The sequence below is a fragment of the Cenococcum geophilum genome (assembly GCF_001692895.1).
Source record: "Cenococcum geophilum 1.58 unplaced genomic scaffold K441scaffold_74, whole genome shotgun sequence".
Lineage (NCBI taxonomy): Eukaryota > Fungi > Ascomycota > Dothideomycetes > Gloniales > Gloniaceae > Cenococcum > Cenococcum geophilum.
This window is the reverse complement of record NW_027137632.1, coordinates 353,372-381,255: the sequence shown is the minus strand read 5'-3', so window position 1 is coordinate 381,255 and position 27,884 is coordinate 353,372. Positions and strand designations below refer to the sequence as shown.

Below are 27,884 nucleotides of genomic sequence, written 5' to 3'. Positions count from 1 at the left end.
GGTGCCTAAGTAGGGGGCTGATTAGTTACCATAAGGATAACTAATTAAAGACACGACCGACGACACGTAACCACGTAACTTCTGTCCATATATTCCGACAGTTATTAATATAAAAATTAAAATATAGCTTATTATATAATAAATAAAATATAATAAAATATAAAATATGGAAAAAATTACTATTTATAATATAAAATAAAAAAGTTCACTTTTATATATATTAGAATTGTATAATTATTGCAATAAATATAATAATAACATTAATTATATTTTAAATACTTAATCTTACTTATTNTAAAGTNTTTTATNNATTAAATTNATTANATTAAAAACTTATTTATAATATAAATATATAAGTTTAAATTTTATTAAATTTTAATATAACTTATTTAATATATAACTAATAAACTATATAAATATTAAAAACTCTTTATTTATATAATATATATATATATATATATAATATAGGTATATAATAGCTTTATTAATAGTTTTATTAATAGTTTTATATTTTATTAAAAAAGTACTTTTTTAACTTAACTTTAAATATATAGTTATTATAATATTTTATAATATTTTTATATAAAATTATAATTTAAGTACTAAATAAGCTATATATTAGATTTTATATTAATAGCTGTTATAGTTATTAAACTATAGGTGGTGTAAAAAGGTGTATTTTGCCAAATTTTGGTGGGGAAAAACCGTGCACGAGCCGGTCGCGTGCACGAGCTGATCCCCCACGTTATACTTTTATCCGAAATATCTACAATTTATAGCTTCTCGAGCACTTTAAAAGAATCTATTCCGCCATCAATATATTACCCGCTAGCTTAAATTTCGAAGTCTCCGATTAGCCCGAACCTTAATTTCCGGATTAGGAACGAGCGTCATTACGCTTAGGACTGTCCCAGCGATTTGAAGATTACTGCCTAGCCGATGAAGGAGTGATACCGGACAGCCAGCCAAGTGTCCAGCAAATCACCCCGGACACAACGATCCAGTCTGGGTCGGGCAACTCCAAGAGGAAAAAGAAGAAGTAACGACTTGCATCTCACCTTCAACACAGGGGTCGGCTTTTGGTCATTTGGCCCTTTGCGTGCGATCTGCTTGTACGAAGGTATCTACGGTTCTCAACAACGAATTTCTTGCCAGCAAAATGCTCCAACTTCGCCATACTGACTTTGGATACGTCGAGATCTATCCAATTTCCTACGATTGGGTAGCCCGAGCCCAGGGACTCCACTAATCCCGCTTGCGCATGTTCCAGAGACGGATAGGATACCCATTGGTATATCGAATCGCCATCCAGATGGGCGGATACGTCTTTATCGCGAAAAGTTTTAATGACTTGGGCTTTTCGAATCAGGACGTACCTGCCTTCCCCTATGTTCTGCAGTTCGCTGAGGCGACCAGCTAAAACTGGTCCGATGTTCACCTGTGGCTCATCTGGTGCAGTCGCGCGACCAAAGGCGACGACATTGCCACGCAGGTCGCTCCATCGCTCAGGAGGTGCGCGCTCTCTAAGTTTACCGTATTGGTTCAACGATTCGAGACTTGCGGGGAGAGTATGACCAAAAAATCTGAAGCCGGAGAAGGGAAGCGTATGCAGGCCTTTCGCATTCCAAATTTCCGAGTATTCAAGGAGCGGTGCAGAGGGAGGCGGGAATATGGACGTTTGGGGTGGTGGAGAAGGTGGCGGAGCAAGTGGTGGAGAAATTAGAGAGGATCCAAAAGTCACTGATGGTCGTAGGACGATCTCTGCGCTCGGCTTGACTTCACTAGCCCACATACGACTAGTTATCAAGAATTCCCTAACCTAGAAGTCGAAAGAATCCTCGTCTAGTTTAGTCTCTTCGGCTACTAGCTTTCTAGTGGACTTCGTGAGCCGCCTATCGAAGGACCAGCAAGCTCAATATGCTCCCCTTGAGAACAAGGCCTCGCTACACAATACTAGGGCTCTACCTCAGCAAATTCCTCGAACCCAGAAACGCTCCAGATCCCCCGTCCTACCGTCGGCGCGCCCCGGTGGCGCTCCTTTACTGAATTCTCAACCAGATTTACGGGCGAGCTCTTCAAAAAACAACAAGAGGGGTCGAAAACTGGTCGTGCCCGTTATTCGTAAGTACCGCTCTCCCGACCCAACGTTACGCTCATGCTCACAAGTCTAGATGATGGCAGGGAAGTGTGTGTCGGAGACTATGTATTCGTGGAATGCGAAGATGAAGACGATGAAATTCGGCCACCGATAGCAAGAGTGGAGAAGATCTGCCCGTACGGCCAGTTGGGTGTGCTATGGACTTATCACCCTTCCAGCCCGGAGGTGCCAAAGGGATCTTTCGGGCGCTACGAGATACTACTCTCAGATCATCATGATAAAATTAAGGTGGACTCTCTGATGGGATTCGCTGAAGTTGAGGAGAATTGCCAGAACTGCTACGATGCTCCGCATTGGTGTTGGAACAAGCGGTTCAAGATTCTTAAGAAAATAATTATTTCCAATGAACGAGATACAAAGAGGCGAAGGTTGGGAGGTTAGAAAAGGCGATTCAAAATGGTAACGTTTTATAGGAATAGACTTGCTCAATTACGCATTAAAGATAGTGTCTTGATGTGGATTGGAGACTGGGATAACTTCAGCTCGGTCGATTCTCCTATTGCACGGAGAAGTGCTGGAGCTGTGCTCCCATACTATATCATTGATATCGGAATTTCTTTGATTTTCGGGACCGAAGAATTAAAAATCTACCTAAAACGGCCATCGCATCAGGCTTCATCAATACTCAGGCCTCTATGACCGGCAATCCAGGAGTTTAGCCGGGAGGGGAGAGGTAGCTCTTCACGTGACTTGACAAGATCTTTATGCTGTACATAACACATTCTCTCGCATCTTGTTATTTACGTGTAATTACATCACGATTAGATTCTAGAAGTGTCGATGGGGATCAACCACGTGTTCGCTTAGCCTGCTGCCTAGTACAGCTCGTTGCTCATTTCCCTTTCACCATCTCCATGGTAGAATGTGTCAGCCAGCCAGGTATCACGAATGACGTAAGCTAGCTGGTAGGTAGAGACACAGAATTGTACGAGTGATCTGTTTTATTTAAGGTGGCTCTAAGAGCCCTAATATACATAAGAGAATTGACACCCTACAGGGGTCCCTAGGGAGTGATGATATAGGTTGAAACTGAGGTCGAACAGCACCCGTCGCACCTCTGCAGTAAAGCTACCTCCGTGGCCAATACACCCCCTCAGGTCTGACGCAGAGCGGCAGAGCTGGATTACCGGATTAGGCAGTCGGGATAGACGAGCTGGTGGTGAGCTTTGCTGTTATCCGAGCGTCAATTGACCAGATGTCTGATATCGCGGAGCCCCAAGATTTCGACGAATTTTTGATGATTTTGCTTTGAGAGAGCTTTAGTTAGTCCATCTGCAGCCATCTCGCTCGTCGGTACCCATTGTATAACGAAGCTTCCGTTTTGGACCTCATGGCAAAGCCAGAACTAATGGATATCTACGTATTAGAGTTTTGTAGATACCATAGGGGTTTCTTTTGTCACAATCCGTACTAACTGCTAATTGTTATAATTAATAATAACGTTCTGTTCTGGATTAAATCTAATAGCTTTAAAGATCTAAACTATATGCTTAACCTCTCTACCAACGTATAAGAGAGCTAGGAGTTCTGCCTCCGTAGTAGACTTAGTGACTGCCTTTTATCTAGTTGCCTGCTATGCTATAGGCCTATTAAACAAGCTTATTAAGAAGCCCTATAAGCTCCAACGTGTTAGAGTATTATTAGTAAAGCTAGCATTAAAAGCAGCTTTTAGAACCTGGTTTATCTTATATAGCGTAATAGTAGAGAACTTAAGAGCGAGGTATCTGGTATTATAGAGATAGGTAAGCAATCTGTTAGTCTCCGTAAGATAAGCTAGCAACAGATTTTATAAGAACTTAGCTAGCCTACTAACTAAGAAAGCAACGTCTGGTTATATAGTAGATGCCAGATATATCACAGAACCTATATAACGTTAATATTCTTTCATCTAATTTGGCGTAGCTTCTCCCTTATACAGCGTTAATTCCTAGCCCGATAGTAGTATAGCTAATAGCTTTAGATATTCTAGATAGTATATTAAGACTAGCTTCTTAAGATATTAATCTAGATAGAGCTAGAGCTTTCCCTTTTATTAATCTCGCATAATATAAGTATTTAGGAATAACGTAAACTAAGGTATTTAGCGGATCTCGAATCGATCTTATAGCTACTTTAGGATGTCCTCTATCTGCTATTAACAGCTTAGGTGTCCTATAATTAGGATATTGTTAATATAGAAGAATATAAAGATAGGTTTAGTAGGGTGTATATAGAGACACAGCTTGTCTAGTATAGCTTTTAAACCCATGCTTCGTAAAGTAGCAGACATTTCTAAAAACTATAATTTTGGAGATTTCCGTAGTCCGTATATTGCCTTTCTTAGACGGAGAGAGAATTTAGGCGGTAGGTCTATACCCTTAGGGGGAATAAGGTAGACCTTATCGTCAACCAAGGTATTAATAAAGGCGTTAACGGCGTTAATCTGTATAATATCTAGGTTAAAGCCAGCGATAAGAGCGTAAAGTAGACGGAAGGTTCGATAGGCTACCGTTATAGCTTTAACCTCCTCTTATAAGACTGCCTAAAGGTCTCCGCAACAACTAGACGAGCCTTAAATCTCATAATAAAGCTATCCGAATCTTCCTTATACGTAAAGACCTATATAGTAGGAAGTCTATAAACCTTCTTAATTAGTTATACCTCGTCCTAGGTCTGCTTTCTAGTTAAGGCCTTTATCTTAGTATAAGTAGCTGCTTTAAACTCTATAGCGTACTTATAATTAAGCATCTCTTTCTATAACCCTAGTGGTGGTGGAAAGTCGTCTTAATATCCGTACGTTTTTATAGCAGTAGTATAGAAAGCGTAAGCCAATGGTGTTGTATCTAGATTAATAATATTACCGTTATTAATTTAAACCGCAAAGGCTCGTCGTCGTAGATCCTAATTTGGCATATCTTTCTTCTTTACCGTAGACCGCTTTTTACGGCTAGAATGTCTCTTACCCCCTAATAATAAGCCTACTGTCGTCTAAGGTTTGGAATAAGGTGTAGGATCTACAAACGGTAGTTTAGTAACTTTAAAAGATAACTAAGTAGTAGATAGTGTCTATGGCGTAGATACCGTAGTAGATAGTAATTGCTAAGGCGCTAAAGACGCTAATAGTATAGACGGTTCTAGAGTTAGCTTTAGGGTAGGTAGCTAATAGAGTTCTTCTGTTAAGATCTAAATGCTTTTTAACGTAGGAGTAATATTAATATTTACTAAATTTAGTAGTCTTATATCTAGTTCTTTGTTAAAGTTCTCTATTTAGTCCTTACTACCATCTTAAAGATTATTTAGTAGGTCCTAAACTTACTAAAAACGATCCTTTTAAGCCTATAAGATAATAAGATGTTCTAGTATTTTAGGAGATTAATATCTCTTTAACTTATTAATTTATATATTACGAGATTGGATAATACGGTTAGTAGTTAGTATCTATATTCTATAGATATTTAACGCTTCTATACCGATAAAATAACCTATTTAGGCTTATAGCTTAAACTTTGCTTTTTTAGGAATGCTATATTTAATAAGCACGTAGGTTAAAGATCTAGCTATATAAAGTCCTACTAGCTATAGCTTCCGTTTATATAGTATTTTAAATAGGGTCTTTTAGTTAATAGACTTAATAGGAGTTTAATTAAGTAGAAACACTGCTAGAAGCATAAACTTAGGCTATAAATCTACGGGTAACTTTACTTTAATAACCACAGTCCTTACTTATTTAGAAATGGCTCTCCCTAACCTCTTTGTAGGTTTATTTTAAGCTAGCGTATATAGCGTTAATTGCTTAATAATACCTCCGTTAAGCTAGATAAGGTTCTTTACCCTAGCGCCTATACCTTACTTCTTGTTTATATACTAAATGCGGATACCTTAAGTATTAAATTTCTTCATAAATGCTATTATTAATTTAAAGAGTAGAAGTAGTGTTTCTTGCTTATGGTTCTTAATAGGAAAAGCACGATAGTACTTTATATAGTTATACCAAAAGTAAGCTATATACGTATCTCTATTAAACCCGTCTTCCTTTATAATAACATTAAAGTAAACACGTTTAAAAGGGTAAGTTCCCTTTATAGATATTCTACAAGATATTTACTGTGTTATCTTTTTAAGAATATATAGTTTATAAAGTGGTATACCATACAGAGTTCTTCCTTTATCTATCTTAACTACTTTAACCCTATTTACCGTAGTCGGCAGATAATCTACTAACTCTATATTATAGTGTAGTAAGCGTTAATGCTATACTTTGTTATATGCTAAGGTCTTAAAGAATCTAGTGGATATAGCGTAGGTAGTAGGAATAGGTGGTAAGTAGGCGATGGCATTAATAAGGTAGAGACCTCTGTATTCTATAAGGTTACTAAACAGGCTTCCATTATCTTTATAGCGCAGATAGTTTATAAATTAGTTAATAATTACTCTAACCCTACGGAGCTTTGCTGCGGATATTAGATTAGTATAAAAATAGGGAGCGTACGCTATATTCCTTAATGTTAGATACTAAGTTAGGTGTTATTTTCCCACCTTAATTACTAAGTTAATATTACCGTATCTATAGATTTCTGCCCTAGAATCTCTAGCTATTGCTATAGATATACTTAGCTTAAAGTTACGGAAGTATCTAATATTGTTACAAAAGTGGGTGTTTGCCATAGTGTTATACCCCTAGGTATTAATTAAAAACAGATTTAGATAATCCTATAATAATGTTAATAATAAAAAGGATATTGTTATAGCAGCCGCTATAGCTTGGGGCCTATCTAGATCCTTAACCTTTTTAGCAGTAGACAAAGCTAATATAGATATCCTTAACCTAGGACCTTCCTTCTTAATCTACTTAAGTCTTTTATCGTAGTACTACTTATTTATTAGGACCTTAAGCCATTCTTAACACTTCCTTAAATACTTATTATTTAGTATAAAGTGCGGACCTTAAAGAGACTAAAACAGTTGCTTGTAATTCCTTAACTTATAGGGTAAACTATAAGTAAAGCACTTTGTCTTAGGCGTTTAAGGGGGTACTAGGGTAGTAGACGTCGTAGGATCTGCAGCTGGTTGCCCTAAGAGTATAGCATAGGCGTTACGTCTAGTATTTAGATGCTTATAGAGGAGGTTAAATTCCTTAATTATTGTTACCATTTTAAGCTTCTCTAACCTCTTTGTTACCTTTTAAATAAAGGCATAATATAGAGCTGGATAGATCTCCTTATAGTCCTAGATAAAGGCTTATACAACGCTACTCTTTATTACCTCTATTAACCCTTCCTTTAGCTCTTTGCCGTTCTATATAATAATAATATAAAGCTAAAGCTATAACTCTAGTGTCTGGCGTTTAGGCCCTTGTTTCCGTTTCTTAAGATCGTCTAGTACCATTTACTGTAGCGTAGCTTAAGATAGCTTTGCTACCTTTTTTAGCTGCCTCAAAATCGAATATAGTATAGTGAGGTTTTTAAGATATCCCGAGAAGTTAGTGCCTATAGTGGTATATAATAGTGCTGCAAAGGTATAGAGCTTCTCTTCCCGCTTTATATAGTCTTATCGTTAGAGCTTATAGAGCTTAAAGAGCATTCTCTATATCTCTAGAGACTGCTAAGTTTATTGTCCTTGTTAACTTAATAACCTAGGTGTAGCTGTTCCAGTAGACGATAGAGTTGCTGCTAGAGCTGCTGCTGGTGCTGCAGGAGCTGCTAGAGCTGTTGCGGGTGCTGCAGGAGCTGCTGCTATCAAGGGTATATTTGGCTTAGTGTTTTCCCTAATTTCATCTTCCATCTTATCTGGGTCGACATAGTCCCAGATCTTCGCAAAACTTACTTCTTAGCGGATAAATTAAAACCATAAAGGCCAGTCCTTTTGGGTCAGTAAAAGAGGATTAGTAGAGTCCGTTGTTATAGGTGCCATGGTGGCTTTTGTTGTTTTCTTAAGATTGCGTAAAGAGACGCGCTTACGCGTAAAGCACGCGATATTTCGTGATGAACTATGCTCAAAGAGGCTTAGTGGTAGTCGTCTGGCCACTAAAATCTCCCTGATGCTCAGAAGGTTACCGGGCTCATAACTGTCAGCCAGCCAGGTATCACGAATGACGTAAGCTAGCTGGTAGGTAGAGACACAGAATTGTACAAGTGATCTGTTTTATTTAAGGTGGCTCTAAGAGCCCTAATATACATAAGAGAATTGACCCCCTACAGGGGTCCCTAGGGAGTGATGATACAGGTTGAAACTGAGGTCGAACAGCACCCGTCGCACCTCTGCAGTAAAGCTACCTCCGTGGCCAACAGAATGGATACCGCAAGTGTCGTGCTATCTGAAGGCCTTCATCCTTATAGGGACATTCACCTCCTCCCTCCCATCGTCTAGGCCATCTTTTTCGTTCTGTATTTCCCCTACCACCTGATAAATCGGTTCGACAACAATGACAACAGCATTAAACCTCGTTTTAGCAGCCGCCCTCCTTATAGCTTCCTCTGCACGTTTTGGATTCGATTCAATTTTAGGTAGCTGAATAATGGCTTCTATGTCGCCGGCTTTGACATAGGCATTGACCGATGTGATTCGTGTGCCGTTGCTTGATTCTGTATTGATCACATCCTTTAGATCGGAAAACAATTCGGTGCCCATTTTATATGTGATCTCCATTTCTACAGTACATTTAGCGCTTTACTTTCAAGCTATTTATTTCTCAACAAATCTGTATTGCTTGGCCTTAGCCCTCAGTGGTCAATGAAAGAGACGAGCGCGGAGAGAGTATAGTACGAATCAGCTCATGAGGCAGGTGGTCAAGGAAACAGGTGATCGAGAAGATTGGTGGGAATTTATTTGAGAGGAAAACGCAAGGCTGTTATTGGCTCCACGGTGTCACACACGTGGAATCTCACTGGCCGGCCTTCATCGCAGCCTTCATCGCTGCATTCGCCTCGACTGCTGTATTGAGTTGCTGCAGCGACGCCCTTGATGCAGTTATTATATTATGCGCTTCAAGGCCTAATACGGGCGCCTGACCCTCTTCATTTTACCAACACCAGGACGGGTTCTGTTCCGAGCCGAGATGTCGAGGATCGCCTCCAGCCACAACACCGCGGCACTCCGAGCGCCGATGGCCCCACCCTGCATTGAGGCATGTTTTACAAGGGGGACTCATGGGCCCGGAGCGCATCGAAGCTGTCTTGATTACAGAGTATTTTACATACAAATGCTGACTGGCCTGATGACTCAGTATGGCGTATGTCCGCCTCTAGCAGAGATCACAGCCTCACATCGCTGTCGCATGTTCGTACGGTACCGTGGAGCGTAGGTGCGGGCTCGTTCTTGATAGGTGAGGCGACGTTGAGGTGTTTTGGGGCCATATCGATCGATTGAGGGCGATTGTGGACTACTAGAGCATAGTTAGTCATCCACGGTTCTTGAAATATATACAAATTACTCGGGCGTAAAGAATTTTCGGTACGCTTCGCTGGCCAGTGCTCCCGGGCCCACTTCCAGTCCGTTCATGAGTCCCCTTGTAGCTCGCGAATGTGCGAGAGCGGTTGTGGGGAACGGGCGCTTGTACAAGGCTATGGAGAAGAAATGTCAATGGTCCTTGACTCTGATTTCTGCCTCATTTCATTGCCCTATCCGTTCCTTTTGTGCTGTAGCACACATCCGATCCGCATGCCTGCGCGCTTCCGCCGCGATCCGACATGCAAAGGATTTCACAACATATCCATTAGGTGCTGAGGGTAGACAAGCTTGTGTATCCGTACCCCGACCACGCGAGATCAAGCAGAAGCGGATAAGAAGAGATACGAGTACAGATCCTTTCCAATGAACCACAACGACAGAAGTAGACGGCCCTCACCTTCTGCGTTCCCTGCAATTTCAATCCTTCTTCAGATCCTCCTCATCTTCGACTTCACCCTTCGTCTCAATCTCCTCCTTCGGCCCCAGCTCCGCCATCACCCCAACATCACCCTCAAGCTCCGCCACCTCCTCAGCCTCCACAGTTCCATCTCCATCCTCCTTGTCCTTCCTCTCATTCTTCCTAGGAACCCACGACTTCCTAATCTCCTTTAAGTTCGTCTTCTTCCACTTCGTCTTCGTCTCCTCAAGCAGGACCTTCGACTGATCTGCGACACGATCATACGTCTGCTTATTAATCTCAACAACCTTGTCGTACGTTTCCTTGTTGATGTTGCGTTCGACTTTCTTCTCGAGAGTTCGAACGAACTTGTTGGCGCTGTATGCTGGTTTGTCTGAACCTGAAGTTATCGAAGTTGCGTCGGTTGCGGACCGTGGTCGGGTGGAGAGGACGTCAGGGTCGACGCCGGTTGAAGGGGTATCGGCGTTGGTGAGGTGCGGTGTGCTAAGCGACGACCGTGGGTTTCGATCGATCGGGGTGATGGGAGTGAAGGCTTCTTCTGCTCGAACGACTGGAATCATGTTGATCAAGGGCATTGTTAGAATACCCCTCGTCGTGAGTACTAGGGCTTTCTTGATGGCCGCATACTCCTCTCTTTCCGGATCGTCTTCTTCCTCGTCGTCGCCGTCCTCTTCATCTCCCTCTTCACTCAGAGTCGTACTTGTGGTCCGTGTAAGAGATAGCCCCAGACCCACGCCCTCACTTCCTGCCCGATTCCTGCTGCCGACATCCCCGTCGTCTACAGTTGTCGAAGGCCTGCGGTACGAATAGGTAATGACCGAGCTACTCACGCTCCTCTTGAAGTTGGGCCTCTTCCGAGCTCCCGCATTCTCCTTCTCCTTCCACTCCCTCTGGACCCGCCGAAGAGCTTCTTCTAGTCTCCGCACATGCTTGGTGTTTCCCTGGCTCTTCAGCACCTCCTTAAGGTCCTCGTATGCCGCGACAGTATGCGGATGCCTATCTCCAAGAATACGCCTGCTGTGCTGGAGAACGTTCGTCAACAACTCTTCAGCTTCTGAGAAGCACGATCGCTCTATGTAGGTAGTAGCGAGATCGCTCATGATGACCAAGGTCTCCGGATGGTCTTCGCCGAGACACTCTTTCCGCTTGTCGTATACCAATTTCTGCAGTGACTCGGCTTCATGCTTTCGGCTCATGAAGCTTAGAGTGACGGCGAGGTCGCGCATGGCAAGCCAAGTCTCTGGACAGTCGCCGAGGGTTCTTGTGCTGATGTCCAGGATCTTGTTCTGCAGTTCGAAAGCTTCTTCGTACCTCTCCTGCATTCCTCGTATAGCAGCTAGATGGCATTGGTTCCGAAGCGTGTCCTTGTGCTCCTCGCCCAACTTACGCTTACATATCTCAATGGCGGGGACTTGCAGATCCTCCGATTCCTTCAATTCACCTTGTTCGAACAGAATGCGGGACAGGCTGTGTATGCTGGCCAAAGTAGCTTCGTCCTCTTCACCAAGAACATTCTCTCGAATGGTAATCGCTTCTCGTGCCATTCCCGCAGCTGTGTCGTGGAATCCACGGACCCGGAAGTACCACGAAACGTTGTGCAGCAAGTTGGCTCTAGACTGCTGTTCTTGCGTAGACTCATCAATATATTCCAACACTGTCTGCACGTGAGGAAGATACATTTCGTACGCCTTCCACTGCTCCTTGGACATCTCTCCGGAAGGAAGCGCTTTCGATACTGCAACGAGCGCAGCGTCGGACCATTTTGTCGCTTGATTGTGTTTCTTAAGCCATTGTTGCATGACCAGCTGTACGATGGGTTGGATATTGAACCATTTGGAGAGCGATGTTGAGTTCGCGCTAGAGGATGTCGATGTCCGAATGGCAGTCTCGGAGATGAAAGAGAACGCTTTGAGCTCTCCACAGGCTCCCTCGAACTGAAGTGGCGTCTTACTCGGATCGATTCCACGAAGGAGGGATTCGGGGATCTCGCTAGAATCCAGAAACGCCATTACCGCGAGCAAGTCGGCTGCATATTGGCTGTTTGCTTGAAGTTGCTTGAAAGAGATCATCCAGGTTGTCGTCACCGCCTCGCTATCGTCCCACTCGTGACCATGACCGAAAATCTCAAGTGCGTCGTGTTTATTCTCCGAATAACGTTGGAGATAGGTTTCGACCGTAATGTCGTTGCCCCGAATGAACGACGCCGCTTGCACGATCGCGAGTGGGAAATGATTTAAGAGCTTGGTCAGCTCGTCGACTCCACCATCCTGATACTGTTTTGTGTCCAGCAATTGCTGCATCAGCTCTTGTGACTCCTTTTGACTTAATGGGGGAACCTCTTCCAGGCCATTTTGGTCGGCTTTGTCGGCGAACAAAGCCGCAGCCTTCTTGTTCCGAGTGGTGAGAAGAACCGAGCCGTGGAGGCAGTCTGGTATGCGTTTGTGCAGCTTCTTACCCCCTTGTGGCAACGTAAGGCTCTGCGAATCATCTGCGTGGTCAATTATCATGACCCATCGGCCACGTTCCCGTTTCTCCAAGGTGTGCTTGAGCAATTCGAAAACATCGGCATTGGGTGCTTCCACCCCTGGAATCTCAAGAGCTCGAGCGATTTTCATGATCGACTGATGGGTATTTTCAAAGCTGCTCGCTTGGATCCAAAACACGGATATATCCGAGAAAGACTCCTTGATAGCATATGCAGCTTGGATCGCGATGTCGGTTTTGCTACGTGGATTAGTCTCCATTTCTAGACATTCATCAGATGGGATGGAGCACGCACCCAACTCCGCCGAGGCCATACAAGGCTATTCGGTGATGTTCTTCATCTGATGTGAGTTTATCGACCAGTCTTTGTGAGATGTCTTGCCGCCCGACAAAATTGCGACTTTTGTTGTGAGGAACTTCAAATATTTGGCTTTCCGCTTGGCTGTCCACCCTTGCAAGACCGAGCGAGCTTGCAAACCAGTTCGGGTTCATGGCTGGAGAGGAAGAAGAAGAAGAGGACTGTCGTCCCCATGAGAGGAGTGGGCTATTGAAGAACGGCGACGGGGATGAACGGCGGGTATCCTGCTCCGAAGGGGTCTTGAGCAATCCTCGCTGTATGGCGGACGTTATTGCACCGTCGATAAGCCGCACAATCTCTCCTTCCACTTGCTCATAGTCACCATCTTCGGTGGCAAATTTACAGATATCGTTGTGATCTCTGTCCATTCCCAATATTTCTTCGCGAGTACCGGGAAGACCGAGCTGGGCAGACTTTCGGTCAACAATCTGGGAAAGGTCAGATTCTCGGGTTTGGAGAGGTCGTTTGATTGTAGATACTTACAACGTTGAGAGGACCATAGTATTGGGTCTCGAAGAAGCTAACGAAAGAGTAGTCTTCCAACTGGTGCCGGAAGTTGGCGTCTAGCCTATCAAGGAACTCCGAGCCCTCCTGCAGGGCTTCTATTAGCTTGCTGGGCGGATTACGAGTACTCTTGTTGATGATGTCGCTGAGTATCTTTCCCAGAGAAGCCAGGTTACCTCCCCGATGAGGGGTCGCGAAAAACGCAATCCCGTGTGTAGCTGTACGTATCGGGTCATAACGCTTGTTTTTCTTTGCCTCAACTAGTGCCTAGAGATAAAATATTAGAGAGACGCTTCTTCAGGGAGCCGCGTAGATGTGAAAAGCGCGGAAGGGTTCATACCTGCTTCACGACAAGCCCGCCTAAACTGTGAGCTACGAACACTATCGCCCGGTCGGGGTCATCCCTCCGTTTGTGCTCTAGCCTATTCAGTAGGTTTGCGGCATGATCATCGACCTGCATTGTGTTCGTGTTGCGGAGGACATCTGAATTGTATCCAAAGAGAAGAATTCGTGCTTCCGGATGCTTCGGCGCCAGAAAGTCCCGTAACCAAAGCTTCTCGCCGTGCGTCCACGTCTTCGCCGCATGGTCCTCTTTATTTTTCGGGTTCAGACCGTGCACAGCAATGATGCTGTTCTTTTGTCAGCCTCTTAGAAGAGCTGTGCGGAGCGAAGAATCGGCCTTACTCAATCTTTGGATCTGTCCCAGGAACTAGCACCTTCAGAAAGTTCTTTGGTGTCGACTAGAATCGCGAAAATTAGAGAATTGCTCCTATGGCCTCAAGAGTGCGCAAAACCCTGTAGCCGCGCGTATGGCGCTAGTGAATAACTTACCATGGTGAAGCGTATCCCCCAGCTCTCCGGCACTAGGCTGAGTAGCTGGAGTAGGTGGGTTTAAGGATGCATGTGCCGATGAGCCCAAGAAAAGCTTCTACTCTATGAGCGGTTTGTCGCCCCAGTAGGAACTGAGGGGTATCAGGCTGGCCCCCAAATCCATTGCATCTTAGCTGAGAGGGGCAGCTATAAGCGCGACACGCAGTAGGACTGCGTTTCAAACCTCGCACACAATTAGAAACAGCGCACATTCCATCTGGAACGGTCATAAATCCTAACGCCGTGCGCGCAGTGCTTCTACCTTGTTCATCCGCTCTAGGAAGGGGTCGAAGAAACTTGAAACCTTTTGAGTAGCTGGGAGGCTTGGATACTGTTAGAAAACCTTGCCATGCAATGCACACTGTCGCCAGGCTCACTCGTCGATGTGTGGCAGGCTGTGCTGACCCCGCCCGTTCCTCCTTGCTGCGCCTCCACGGAATACTGTACGACCATGTCTGACAATGTGTCAGGTCCTTGCGCCGCGCCACTCTTAGCAGTCGCCTTACCAAAATGAGCTAAGCGTCAAACAAGGGGTTGTAAGAGTATGGTGCATTGCGGATGCATATAGGCAGAATTTTAAGCGATTTTTAACCAAGTCGGTCTGCGTGTAGTTGTAATCACGCCTAAGTATATTACGTCACCAATATCTTGCAACACCAAAACGCCTCCAAATATACCACAATTTAGTATACAGTAGCTCCGCCACGTCGTTTGATAACTTCCTCAAGCTTTTTAGGCATGCTCTCGATATGTTTAATAAACCGGTAAGGATCCATCTCGTCCCAAAGATCCTAAACGACTTGCTTAAGCTCATCAAGCGTAGTTGGAAACTTATCCATTTGTGTAATTCGGGCCTTTATCCAACGCCATACCTTTTCAATTGGGTTTAAATCAGGAGAGCTTGGTGGCCACCATTGACTAAATCCTCGAATATTAAGAGCCTTACGAACAGCTTTTGCAAAGCCAAGATGCACCTTGGCGCCGTCCTCCATGAAGATAGTGTCGGGTTCCATATCTTGGAGAAATGGGCCCACTACCTCCTGTTTTGGTAGATTTAGTTAGTAGAGCCTTGAGATATTCGAGATTAGGTATCTTACTTCAAGCACTTGCTCTGCGTAATCTCTACTATTAATACCTCTCTTGCCATGGCGTCTCTCCAAGAACACCAGCTTTAATTTCCACCCCCATCCAATTGCACCCCATACCATAAACGAGGTTCTCCCTGAGCGATATACCGATTGTATGCAATCTGGGTGCGACTTCTCCCATACGCGACGTGTAATATAAAGCCTTCCACGTTCGCCCGTCATAAATGTAGCCTCATCTGACCAAATGACCGTAGCCCACGCGTTAACCGTCCAGTTGACATGTCGGCGGGCCCAATCAAGTCGTTTAGCTGTTTACTTTTCAGAAATAAAGGGACAACGGCAGGCAACACAACGCTTCCAGCCATAATATCGAAGCGGGCGGCCAAGCGTCCAACGGGAGACTTTAAGATCCAGCTATTTAATAAGTCGTTGGTAAGTCATTCTTCTGCCGAACCAGCCCTGGCGAATTAATCTTGTAACATAGCGAACTGCACGTTCTGATAGCTTGCGTTCCTTGCCCTTTGGCTTAATTCTTTTGCTACGCTTTGAGGCAATAATGCGAGAGATTGTTGATTGGTGTACACTAACCCCACGCTCTTCTATTAGCTTTTTAACGATTTCTCTTTGCGTTAGTCCCATTTCATCGTAAGTACGAATTCGTACGCGTGTTGGAGTCTTTATATGGCTTTTACGCGTTGGACCACGCGCAGGGGAGCTCATTTTAGAAGACGTGTAGAGCAAGGGGGGGTAATGGGGGGTAATGGGGGTGTATACGGGCGCGTCAATGTTTTGATTTTGGTGAGAACAGGCGGCAAGTCACGGCAGTATTCACAGTACGCAGGCGTGATCACGTCTACTGCAGATTGACTTGGTCAAAAATCGCTTAAAATTCTGTCTATATGCATCCGCAATGCACCATACTCTTACCTTTTCGCCCAAAATCGCGTGCAAAAGTACTCGGGGGCGGTCGCTGCCCGACCTCGTACGGGGTTCGGGCGTATTATTAGTAGGGGTCAGCCCTAACCTCGTATTAACCAGGGTCGTAACCGCGCCAAATCAGCCCCCCCAATATATGATAGTTATCGAATATGGCCTTATATGAGAAGACCTCATTAACTTTAACAAAATTGATCTACCCCCCCACAATACCTATCGACATAAAAATTACACCAAATTATAGAGAAAAGCCTACTCTATAAGTAATGAGATCTTTAACTCCTTATACGCGCGCGACGTTAAGAGGAATTCGTCGCCGTAGAGGCCCTAATTCTACCTACCGCCGAGCCGCTCAGTAAACACCAACGCTGAACGCTTACGCCCACGCCGCCAGCCCTCTGCGTAGAGCTGTGGAGCTTTGCGAGAGCTCTACGGAACGAAGCTCAGGGGGAGACCTGCACGGAGCTCTNCACGGAGCTCTACACGGAGCTCTACCAAAGCTCTACAAAAGCTCTGCACGAAGCTCCCCACGAAGCTCTACCCGAAGCTCCGCATGAAGCTCTGCTCAAAGCTCTGCTCGAAGCTCTGCTCGAAGCTCTACTCGAAGCCCTATCGTCGATTCCCATTACCAAATACCGACTAAGTGGCGTTGTCGACAGTGGCAATTATAAATCGTAGTCGTCAGCTCTATCGTTAGCATCGTTATCAGCGTTTCACCACCTACCTCATGTATATATAGTCTCTTTTCTTCACCTATATAGAGCTCTAAAGCTCTACTAACACGCAGCACTAATATACTAGGAAGGTTCTACAATCGCCCGTACAAACGCCCGTACAAACTCCTATATAGTCAATCGGTCAATTGCCTATATAATCGTCTCTGCAAACGTCTCTGCAATTGATCGCCCGTACGAACGTCTGCACGTCTACACGTCTGCACGCCTGCACGTGGCTCTGCACGAAGCTCTGCACGAGGCTCTGCATGAGGCTCTGTACGAGGCTCTACTAAGGTTCTGCACGAGGCTCTACTAAGGCTCTGCACGAAGCTCTGCCCCCTAGTAGTAGTGGAGGCACTCCGGGCTAAGGGAGAATATTTTCAAGGAAGGACCCAACTATAGCACCTACTAAGTGTTGCAATAGCTTTGAGTAGTAGATATCTATATATCTGTATAATTTTATCTATATTAGCAGACTATTTAATAAGATATAATATATGCTTATGCTTTTAATAACGCATTTTTTAACTTTAACAAAATTAATATTAGGACTAAGCGATAGCCATATTATAAAATTTATACTATTTAGAAGCCCTAGGTCTTAAAAATATTATATTAGCTTTTGGTAATAATAACGCGTTATATAAATAAATTAATTAGATATCCGCAATACCCGTTTTACGGATTTTGCTTATACTTTTAATAAAACTTACTAAACGCTTTTAGATTACCTCAGTAGTTAAGCTTAGACTATAGAATTAATTAGCGGATATACGTATATCCGTAAGCGGATATTGCTAACCTTTTTTGTTAAAAAGTTAATTCTATGGTCTAAGGGACTTTTCTAACGTTTCTTAAGCGATACGACGTTATTTATATATAAAAGCAGTCACCTTTTTTAATAAAATTAATCTATACCCCTATAATAGCTATTATTTTAGAAATACCGTTAAATTAATCCGTAGAAGTAGCTCTATAATTAATAGACATATCTACCCTATTAGCCTCCGCGATGTTAAGTAGAAAGCGCCGCTAAACGGATAATATATTAACAGTTAAACTGCCCACCCTAACTATAAATATAATATTAGTTAACGGGCGGACGCCTATCTAAACGCCAGCTAGAGTATCCCCTAAGTAGATATTACGCCCGGTAATAAAGGAAGAAAAGGTTAAAGTTATTTTAGAGCATTTACGGGACTGGCGATAGTCCTTTAATAACCTTTCTTTAGTATGGCTATAACTTGGTACTAATAGAAGATAAGGCGTAAAAAAGGACGAGGTGTAAAAAAAGAAGGTAAAAAGAAGAAGGTAAAGGGGCTTATTGCTACCCTTCTAAGGGACGAAGAAATCCATAATACGATTATAGAGACTGTAAATATCTATTCGGAACTAATTAATATAGTTATATTTGTAATCTTTAGTAGAAGACAGTTATCTTTAGCCTATAGAAGTTAGATCTGAAGTTTAAAGACGTTTAACTCTTAAAGGGCTATAAGGTAATTAGCTAATATACTCCTTTACTCTACTAACTAATAGAAGGACTATTGGTATAATTAAGAACTAATAAATTATAAAATCTGCACTTAGGGCGGGTTATTTTTCTTACGTCTATCCTTTTATTAGGTTGCGCTTAAAGCTCTACTAACTATTTTACTTAGCTTCTTAGTCTTTATCTTTAAGGTATAAGTATAAAGCATTAGGTTTTATTACTGTTTTATAGACTAGGGCTTATTACCGGATATAAAACGCTTAATTGCCAGAAGATAGGGTTAGCTAAACGCTCTAAGGAAGGTTATAATACTAGCGGCGGATATACTGGCGCTAACGCTATTAAAGACCTACCTTTAATTAATGTCTACTCTTAATGATATCTATATTATATATAACTACTTTAACTACTTTAAGTAGATACGATATTAGTTAATTAGAGATACTAGTGTTTTCTATTTCTATACTACTGGAAAGCTTATCTACGGATCTTATATTCCCCCTAGTGGCCTTTTTTAAAGTATACTATATAACCGTATATAACTTTAGATTAAGAATATTGCTAAGGCGCTAAGTAATATATATAATAGCGTTTAAAATTAGATATCTATATTTATAATTATAGATGCTTTATAAAATATATATCTAGCCGCTATAAATAGTATTTTTAAATTTAGTACTAAGCTTAAATATCCGCGTATACCGGAGATTAATATTCTACTATCTATAAAGACAACTTATATAAACCTAGGCCCTATTATAGAGAGCGAGGCTACTATAAATAGCAACTACTATATACTTAAGACGATCTTCTTAGAGCAACTATAACTTAATTATAATACTAATTTCTAGGACCGATTATATTTAGTATATAGTAATTAGAAAACCGTAAAGCTTATATACGCCTATAAGCGGGAGTAGGCGGAGGCCGCGCTCTTATATAATAACTACCGTTAGGTACTACCTATTTTAGGTCTTTGGCACCTTTAGTTAATATCGGAACGTTAATTATATAACGTAGTCACGGGACCACGTAGCGAGGTTAGCTAACCTGACCTTGGAGCAACCCCTTACTTCTAGTAAAAACAATCAACTACCAACTTTAATACCGCATACGTACCACTATAAGTAATATTCGTGCACGTTAATAAAGCGAGTATACTAATACTAATTAGTAGATGTATAGATTAGGAAATACGCAATAGCAAAGCTTAAAACCATGCATTAGCTTAACTGCTAACGCGTTAGATTGCAGAGCTATCGCCCTATTTTAGTTAAAGGAGAAAGCTACGTTACCCTTAAAGCTTAAGACCACGTATTAGCTTACTAATACGTTAGATCGCCTAGAGGACCCTTAAAGCTCAAGACTACGTATTAGCTTAATTACTAACGCGTAAGATTACCTAGAGAATTGTATCTTTACTTAAAGAGAGCTACGTTACCCTTAAAGCTTAAGACCACGTATTAACTTAACTGTTAACGCGTTAGATTGCCTAGAGGACCTTAAAGCTTAAGACCACGTATTAACTTAACTGCTAACGCGTAAGATCGCCTAGAGGACCGTATCTTTGCTAAGAATCGTCTTTAGTCTTTAGTCTTTAAAAACTATAGATTTGTTAAGGGGACACGCACACACCCTTACACCCTCACCTTTATACCCCTAACCTTAACCTTAACCTTAACCTTAACTTCTAAACAACGACTACCCTTATATATAAAGACACGATAATATAGAAATTAACTAGAAGGAAAGAATTGCTAAATATGGCTACGGAATTAACTTAGAGACGGCTATAGATAATAATCTAGCGGAGTATATGGAGACTAAGATGCACCTATATATATAACATAACCTTATAGACTTTTCACTATAGACAGTGTATTAGGAAGACTTTAAAGACTTTATACTAGAGCTCTTTAAACAAGTACGATCTAAAACTAGAGCGGGAATCCGTAACTACCTAGTTAAGAAAGGAGTATACGTTGTTAAGTAAGATAAGAGGTATACCCTTGGCAAGGTGCTAACGGACGTTACCAATAAAGAAGAGTTTTATAAATAGACGGATAAGGAGCTTATCGCGGCCCTTATAGAGGTAAAGCTAATGATTACAATAACTCTGTAAGACTAACTTAATTCAACCTTAGACAAGCTTGCTATACCTCTAGCCCCACCACTAGGTACTCCACTAACTCTACTAGCTATTCCAGCCGCTATACCACCAGCTATTCCAGCCGCTGTACCACTAGCTACTCCGGTTGCTACACCGCCAGCTACCCTAATTATAGCACCGCCAGCTACCCCGGTCGCTGCCCCTACTACCCCTACTACCCCCCCCAGATCTACTCCGATTGCTGCACCGCTAGCTACTCTAATTGCTACCCCTACTACCCCCGCTACCCCTCCTAGTCCTTAATCCTCTAATTATAACTAAATCCACGCTCTTATTAACCAACTGCTATAGCTAAGAGAGCAGTAACTGTAGTAGCTATAGTAACCGCAGCAGCCATATATATATATACCACCCGAATTAGCTATGCCTAGCGTAGAGCAAGGACCTAAGCAAGGATCTAGATATAGTAAGGAGGTAGCTATAATTGCAAAGATCTACACAGACGACTAAAAGTACAATGGAGTCAACGACAGCTTTAACTTTAAGCTGACTATCTTTTATAATATCTATAAGAGATCTGGCTTACCACTAAAAGGCTACGTAGTGGCATTCCCTAGCATACTAAAAGGGCTTACTTAGGACCACTACTATAACAGCAACCTTAAGTCAAGACCTTTTACTAAAGCCTATAACTATATACGACAGTTCTTTAAAGGGCTAGAATACTACCGCAAGAATCTTATAAAGTGGAACAGTATAACCCTCTAAGGAGTTATAGATGAGAACCCTAATAAGTCAATCTATTAGAACTTCCAACTACTTATAGATAAGCTGCTAAAGTAACGCTACAGACTATACCTAGACTTCTATACAAACCGTATTCTTATAAATAAGCTAGTTACTACTTACTAGGGAGTACCAGCATGCCATATTACTGTCTCTAACCCTTTAGAAGACCTCTCTTAGTTAATCAGCAAGCTATAATCCTCCATTATTATGTGGGAAAAAGAACACCCCCTATAGGCCTTAATAAGATCGTCTTATTAAGCCTTCTTTACGGATCAACGCTATTACTAAAATAACCAGAATTGAGACCGAAACACCAATTGCTACGGCAGCAATCGCCCCTATAGAACCAACAGTAGACTAAAGGCCAAGTGCTACGTCTATAAGAAGGAGGACTGCCATTCGTGGAAATATATAGAGGAGGAGCGTAATTAGTCCAGAGACGACTATAAGAGACGTTTTATTAATATCAAGGGCCGCAATAAGGGCAACTTTGACAACCACTTTAAATAATACGTCGCCGTCTGCGAAAGAGATAAAGAGGATAACTTAGACTTTAAAGCCTACATACACGACGCTAATAACTCTAGAAGCGATGCCGGAGAACCTAATAATAGTTCTACCTATATCACTACCTTTAGAACACTTACTATAGAGGAAGCAACCTCTATAAGCGTAGAACTAGCTAATAAGGCTTATATACACCTGCTTACGGCTTTAAAACTTACTACGGAGTCTACTACGGAACCTTACACGGAGACCGACCCATTTGCCTACAGTACGGCTACAGCCACAGCGTCATAATATACCTTAACGGTCTTTATAGGAATCATAATTAATATAAGTACTTCGCGTAAGTCTATAGCTAGCTACGGTTAATTCCAAGCTCTACAGGCCGTAGATAAGTCCGTAAGTCTTAACACGTTAACTAAAAGCTAAGTAACTATCTAATTTGGGATCGGAGCCTCTACATCTATTGGAACTATAGACGTTAACAGCCCTATAGGCAAGGTATAATTCTATATCATTAAAGCAGATACTTCCTTCCTACTTTGCTTAGCAGATATAGATAGACTCTATATTAAATACGATAACCTAAAGGANNTCATTATNACTCGCACTAAAANGGTGCNAGTAGTTAGACNATTTAGCCACCCATTTCTNTTATANAGCTTCTNCTTACAGTCTTATTTAGTTAAGTCTTTTAATATAAACCCTTACTACTTAACTAATATAGAACTACGACGTCTACACCGTTGATTTAGTTACCCGTCAGTTAATAGACTATAAAAGCTTCTTAATAAGGCTGGCCACGGCTATAATACTAATAGATCCGCTATTAAAGAGCTAACCAGACTCTACCACTATTACTAGAAGTATGGCAGATCTTTAGGTAGATTTCGCTTCACCCTATAAGACAACATCAATTTTAATTACAATATCATTGTTAACATTATGTATATTAGCGGCTCCCCCCTACTATATATAGTTGATAAAGCAACTCGATTTTAAGCTAGTAGATAGCTACGAGATATTAGCACCAAGCATACTTAGGACATTCTACGGATATGCTAGATTAACAGCTACTTAGGACTACTAAACCTAATTACTACAGACGCCGGGAAGAACTTTATTAGTAAGGAGTTTAAGCACTACGCTGCCACTATAGGAGTAACCATAAAGTCAGTTCTAGTCGAATCACACAATTCTATTAGAATGGTAGAGCGCTACTACAGTCCGCTACGATGAGCCTACCAAATTATTACGACTAAAATCCCTAAAATTAGCAAGGAGATAGCCCTATAAATGGCCTTTAAAGCTATTAATAACACGGCTGGCCTAGAAGGCCTAGTCCCTATACTCCTAGTCTTCGGAGCCTACCCCCGAATAGTTAAATTGGACGCGCTATTACCTTTAGTTACATAGCGAGCTGCGGCTATTAAGAAAGCAATAGTGGAAATCTAGAAGCTACGAGCTAAATAATAGATTGCTAATGCTCTTAATATGCAAAACGGACTACGAACTAACGCCATTTACGGCCTCCTACCTAGTTCGCCTGTCTTAGTCTAGAGAGAAGGTAATACTAGCCAGAGTGGTTATTGGGATAGACCACACACGCTACTTACCGTTAACGGTAAGACCTATACTATAAAGCTACCGAATAGGCCTACAACCTTTCGCTTTACGGTCGTGAAACCTTACCTACTAGACCTATAAGACCCAGTCAAACCACGAGAGCCTATTAAATCAGCTAAACTAGTACCTTCACCAGCTAAACCTTAATCGTTACCTAAAGCCGAACCACAGCTACCGCCAAAGCGAGGTAGAGGTCGCCCCCGTAAATACCTATTACTTACGGCTATTGCAGACACGGCTACTATAGACGCTACAATAGATACAGGTGCTTTTACGGGTGATATTGTAGATATCGCTAATATCGCTATCTACTTATAGAACAATAATAACACCTAATTTAGCGCTTTATGATAAAAGGAGGTTATAGGCCTACTTAAGAAAGGCGTCTTTAAGATTATTAAGCTACGCAATATACCAAAGGGGGTTAGACTCTTTAACTTACGGTTCGTTAATAAGATTAAGAATAAGGGAACCGATAGAGCCTTTAAGAAATTATAACTTATTATATAGGCCTATAATAATTTAGAGAAAGAGCTAGTCCTTACTTAGTTACTAACAATTTAACGGGTTAGCCAGCGGCTAATTCTCTATATCGCTGCTATACTACTATAGACACGACTCTACCTCCAAGATATCTTATAAGCCTATGTCTAGTCCACTACGAACCTAAACCGCGAGTTCTACGTATAACCACCATATAAGCTAAATAAATAATTGGGAATTAATACGGACTCCGTTCTAAAGGTTATAAAGCCACTTTACAAAGTACCTAAAGCTAGAAACCACTAGTTTAAGACCTACCATTTACACCACATTAATTAGCTGTAAATGGACCAGTCCATATATAACCCTTACTTACTCTACAGCGACAAGCCTTTTAAAATCGTCGGCCTATAGACTAACGATATACTATTCCTCGCAGATAATACCTTTATAGAGGCTAAATAAAGCGAACTATATAAGGCTAAATTTATAGCTAAGGAGCGAGAGTAATTAACCGCTAATATACTAATTAAGTTTAACGGAGGACTTATTTAATTAATATAAGACGGAAGTATTACGCTAACGCAAAAGCGCCAGTATAAGAACCTTAGTATAGTTAACACTACGCTAGTAGACAGCACTAGCTCTAGAGGAATTACGCGTAGCCTGCTTACGCCAAAGGACTAATATATCGCTTAACGCGCCAGAGGAGCCTATATCGCCTTAGTCTGCCAGCCAGAGGCCTTATTTGACCTATCCTTTACTGCCTAGGTAATTAACCCAGTTAAAGATAATATAAAGAGTCTTAATAAGCGATTAAGCTAGTAAATTAAGAACGTAAATAGAGGCCTAAAGTTTGTTAAGCTAGACGTTAATACCTTACAACTCCTAGTATTTACAGACGCTTCCTTCACCAATAATAAGGACTTATCTTCGCAAATTGGCTACGTACTTATACTAGCAGACGCCTTAAATAAGGCAAATATCGTCCACTAGTCCTCAATTAAGTGCAAAAAAGTCACTAGGAGTGTATTAGCCTCAGAGTTGTACGGCATAGCGTATAATTTTAATATAGGCGCTGTAATTAAATCCACGCTAGACAAGGTCTTATAGGTCAACTTACTACTCGTTCTCTATACTGATTTAAAGTCTTTATACGACTATCTTATTTAACTAGGAACTACGCAAGAGAAATACTTAATAATTAATATAATATGCCTTCGCTAAGCTTATAAACGAAGACAGATTACTAAAGTTAAGTAGATTAATAGAGATACTAACCCTGCGGACGCTATAATAAAGGGTAAGCCCTATACAGCACTATTATAGCTTATTAACACGAATTAAGTCGAATTATAGGCCGTAGGGTAGGTTAAGCGAATGGATTCAACTTTAGTTTAGTGTTAGTGCTAGTACTAAGCAAGCCAATAGCGATTTTCCATCCCGGGGATGGAAAATCCTAATTAATTAGTAGAAGTTAGGTTCGGCAGAATTTGGCAGAATTCGGTATTATGGCAGAATTTGGCAGAATTCGGTAACATGTTAGAATTTAGTAGAATTTAGTAATATAGCAGAATTTGGCAGAAAGTCGCTATTGCATATATACTACGAATAGCCTAAAAGTAGACTTAACTTTAAAGTGTAGATTAGTCTTCTTTTTAGAGTTGCTTTAGTGTCGGAACGTTAATTATATAATGTGGTTACGGGACCACGTAGCGAGGTTAGCTAACCTGACCTTAGAGTAACCCCTTACTTCTAGTAAAAACAATTAACTACCAACTTTAATACCGCATACGTACCACTACAAGTGATATTCGTGCACGTTGATAAAGCGAGTATACCAATAGTTAAACTTTCTATATATAATTATAAAGACTTTCTTTAGTGGTAAGAGATATGCGTAGTAGTACTCTATACTCTACACTTATATAAATTACCTTAGGCAATAAAATATTCCTATAGAGCGCTCTCCTCTTTATTATTTTAAGGAGCTAGTACTACATAGTTTTAATACCCGCATTATTGCGCTTTTTTTAATATATATTTGTAATAGGCTTAATATGTAAGAGTATATATATTAGGTCCCGCCGCGCTTGCGACAAGTTCGCAAGCACTCTCAGTCTTTTTAGCCGTATGGCGACGTGGAGGCGGGCTACGTTACATAATATCTATAAAGAAGGCGCGGTTAAAAGATATATTGGATCCTTAACGCCTAAGTAATTTCTATAGTATATTAAGGATATCTACGCAGTGGGTTTTAGCTCTAAAGTCGGCCGTAAGGCTAATAAATTAGTCCCTCCGCAGCCCTCTGCCTATAGAGGTTCTTAGATTATAAATTAATTACTTATAGTACCCGGCTCCACTACTATAAGCTAGCCCGTTTAAATTGTTAATGTAGAGTTCTTTAATTATATTTGGTATCTATAGGTGGTTAAAATATATAAAGTGTTAAAATACGCTATTAAGTATGTGGATATCAGCCTTTTAAAGCGTGCAATTACTTACCTTTGCCTTTACTTTACCGGATTAAGGAGCAATAACTATATATCTAAAATAATGTACTTCTAAAGGTTAATCGCAATGGAGGTATATAATTTAGTACTTTAGTGGGCTATACTTGCGAATAGGTTAATTAATAATCGCGGAAAGCTAAATAGCTTTTTTAAAGCCAATTAACTTAATAAGCTACTAAATCTTTAGCTAAAGGAGCTATACCAATTATACGGAAACTTAGCCTTTAGAGTAGACTCTCTATTTAGGTGGAGTGTTCTTACTATAAGCTATATTAGACCTCTTTGTACTAAGTTTAAGGATATGTTTAGTAAGTGGACGATATTTAACTATACAATTAAGTCTCCTGCGGTTAATATCCAGTCCCTTATAGATATAATTGCTAAGGATTTAATTATGCATTAGCGTATACAGGACGTTGGGTTTAAGGCACCTACTATTTTTTAACTTAGATTAGAGCGGCTCTTATAGGGCGGTATTACTAATTTTAATATGCGGATATCTTATATTAGCGGTTTACTATACAACCCTTATAAGGACAGATTTAATAAGGCTACAGATAATATGCCGGAGGACTTTTAAATGCTTAGGCTTATAGTACGTTTCTATCTTTATATTAATATTAACTCCAGCTAGCGTATAATCTTCTTAGTGCGTAGTATATAACGTATTAATAAGCTATTTTATAATGCGGATATATAAATATCTTTATCTTAGCTTATGCAGATATTATAATATTAATTAAGTATATCTATTAAATATAAGGCAGAGACTTGATTCCTATATATATAGTAATAAAAAGGTAAGAGCTACTATTTTATTATTATAAACTAGCAATAATAGCTAATCTATAGCAATAGCTAATTAATATCTACCTATATTTAATATTTAGTAGCCCAGTATTATATATAAATGTAATAATACTACGCCTTAGGAACGCAAGCTTATCCTTTATCTTACTTAGAGAATCTTTAAACTTATTAAACTAGCGATCTATAGCTCGAATATCTTTTGCTATATTAGTTACCCGTTTATAAACTATATTAACGCGTATAGAAATAGTAATTGCTAAATATACCCTAATAGATTCCATACTAGCGGAAGTAGTAGTAGTAATAGTAGCACCTAGCATGCTAGTAATTAGTAAAAGAGTTAGAGGAGTAGCGGTAGAGTGGGTGTCTCTATAGCTACGCGTATTACTATAAGTAGGGGTCTTAATAGGAGGTGAGGTTTTAGTAGGGGGGGAGGCGTAGTGGCGTAGGCGGGAATAGTATAAGAATAAAGCTATATGGATATTATACCTTCTTAGTAGGCGTTTTAGCTAAACTATTAGCAGAAGCTAACTTTGTATGTTTTTTACCCTAAGGTATAACCGGCTTTAGATTTAATAAACTTTTCTATACACGTGT

General features: G+C 41.1%; 4 protein-coding genes across 4 annotated transcripts; 1 reads left to right on the top strand and 3 right to left on the bottom strand.

Annotated features, from left to right (window-relative positions):
- Window positions 1-1,670: 1,670 nt before the first annotated feature.
- K441DRAFT_700779 (uncharacterized protein) lies at window positions 1,671-2,887 on the top strand (the record flags this gene model as incomplete). Its single annotated transcript, XM_067653282.1, has 3 exons — window positions 1,671-1,749; window positions 1,876-2,121; window positions 2,172-2,887. 3 exons carry the CDS (start codon window positions 1,671-1,673, stop codon window positions 2,537-2,539), a joined length of 693 nt encoding a protein of 230 aa, XP_067497584.1. The 3' UTR covers window positions 2,540-2,887.
- Window positions 2,888-10,000: 7,113 nt separating this feature from the next.
- Window positions 10,001-14,181, bottom strand: K441DRAFT_682111 (uncharacterized protein; the record flags this gene model as incomplete). Its single annotated transcript, XM_067651543.1, has 6 exons — window positions 10,001-12,725; window positions 12,781-13,271; window positions 13,327-13,614; window positions 13,688-13,976; window positions 14,032-14,087; window positions 14,179-14,181. 6 exons carry the CDS (start codon window positions 14,179-14,181, stop codon window positions 10,001-10,003), a joined length of 3,852 nt encoding a protein of 1,283 aa, XP_067497583.1.
- Window positions 14,182-14,820: 639 nt separating this feature from the next.
- Window positions 14,821-15,571, bottom strand: K441DRAFT_647322 (uncharacterized protein). Its single transcript, XM_067646851.1, has 2 exons — window positions 15,315-15,571; window positions 14,821-15,257 (listed from the first exon to the last, which is right to left on the bottom strand). Exons 1-2 carry the CDS (start codon window positions 15,525-15,527, stop codon window positions 15,009-15,011), a joined length of 462 nt encoding a protein of 153 aa, XP_067497582.1. The 5' UTR covers window positions 15,528-15,571; the 3' UTR covers window positions 14,821-15,008.
- Window positions 15,462-16,054, bottom strand: K441DRAFT_739775 (uncharacterized protein). Its single transcript, XM_067654361.1, has one exon. It carries the CDS (start codon window positions 16,023-16,025, stop codon window positions 15,720-15,722), a length of 306 nt encoding a protein of 101 aa, XP_067497581.1. The 5' UTR covers window positions 16,026-16,054; the 3' UTR covers window positions 15,462-15,719.
- Window positions 16,055-27,884: the final 11,830 nt, after the last annotated feature.

Excerpts from the sequence above, each read along its gene's own strand:
- K441DRAFT_739775 (XM_067654361.1), bottom strand. The coding sequence starts at position 16,025 with ATGAGCTCCCCTGCGCGTGGTCCAACGCGTAAAAGCCATATAAAGACT.
- K441DRAFT_647322 (XM_067646851.1), bottom strand. The coding sequence starts at position 15,527 with ATGACGGGCGAACGTGGAAGGCTTTATATTACACGTCGCGTATGGGAG. Across the intron at positions 15,258-15,314 it reads ACGCAGAGCAAGTGCTTGAA|GAGGTAGTGGGCCCATTTCT; the intron begins GTAAGATACCTA and ends CTACCAAAACAG.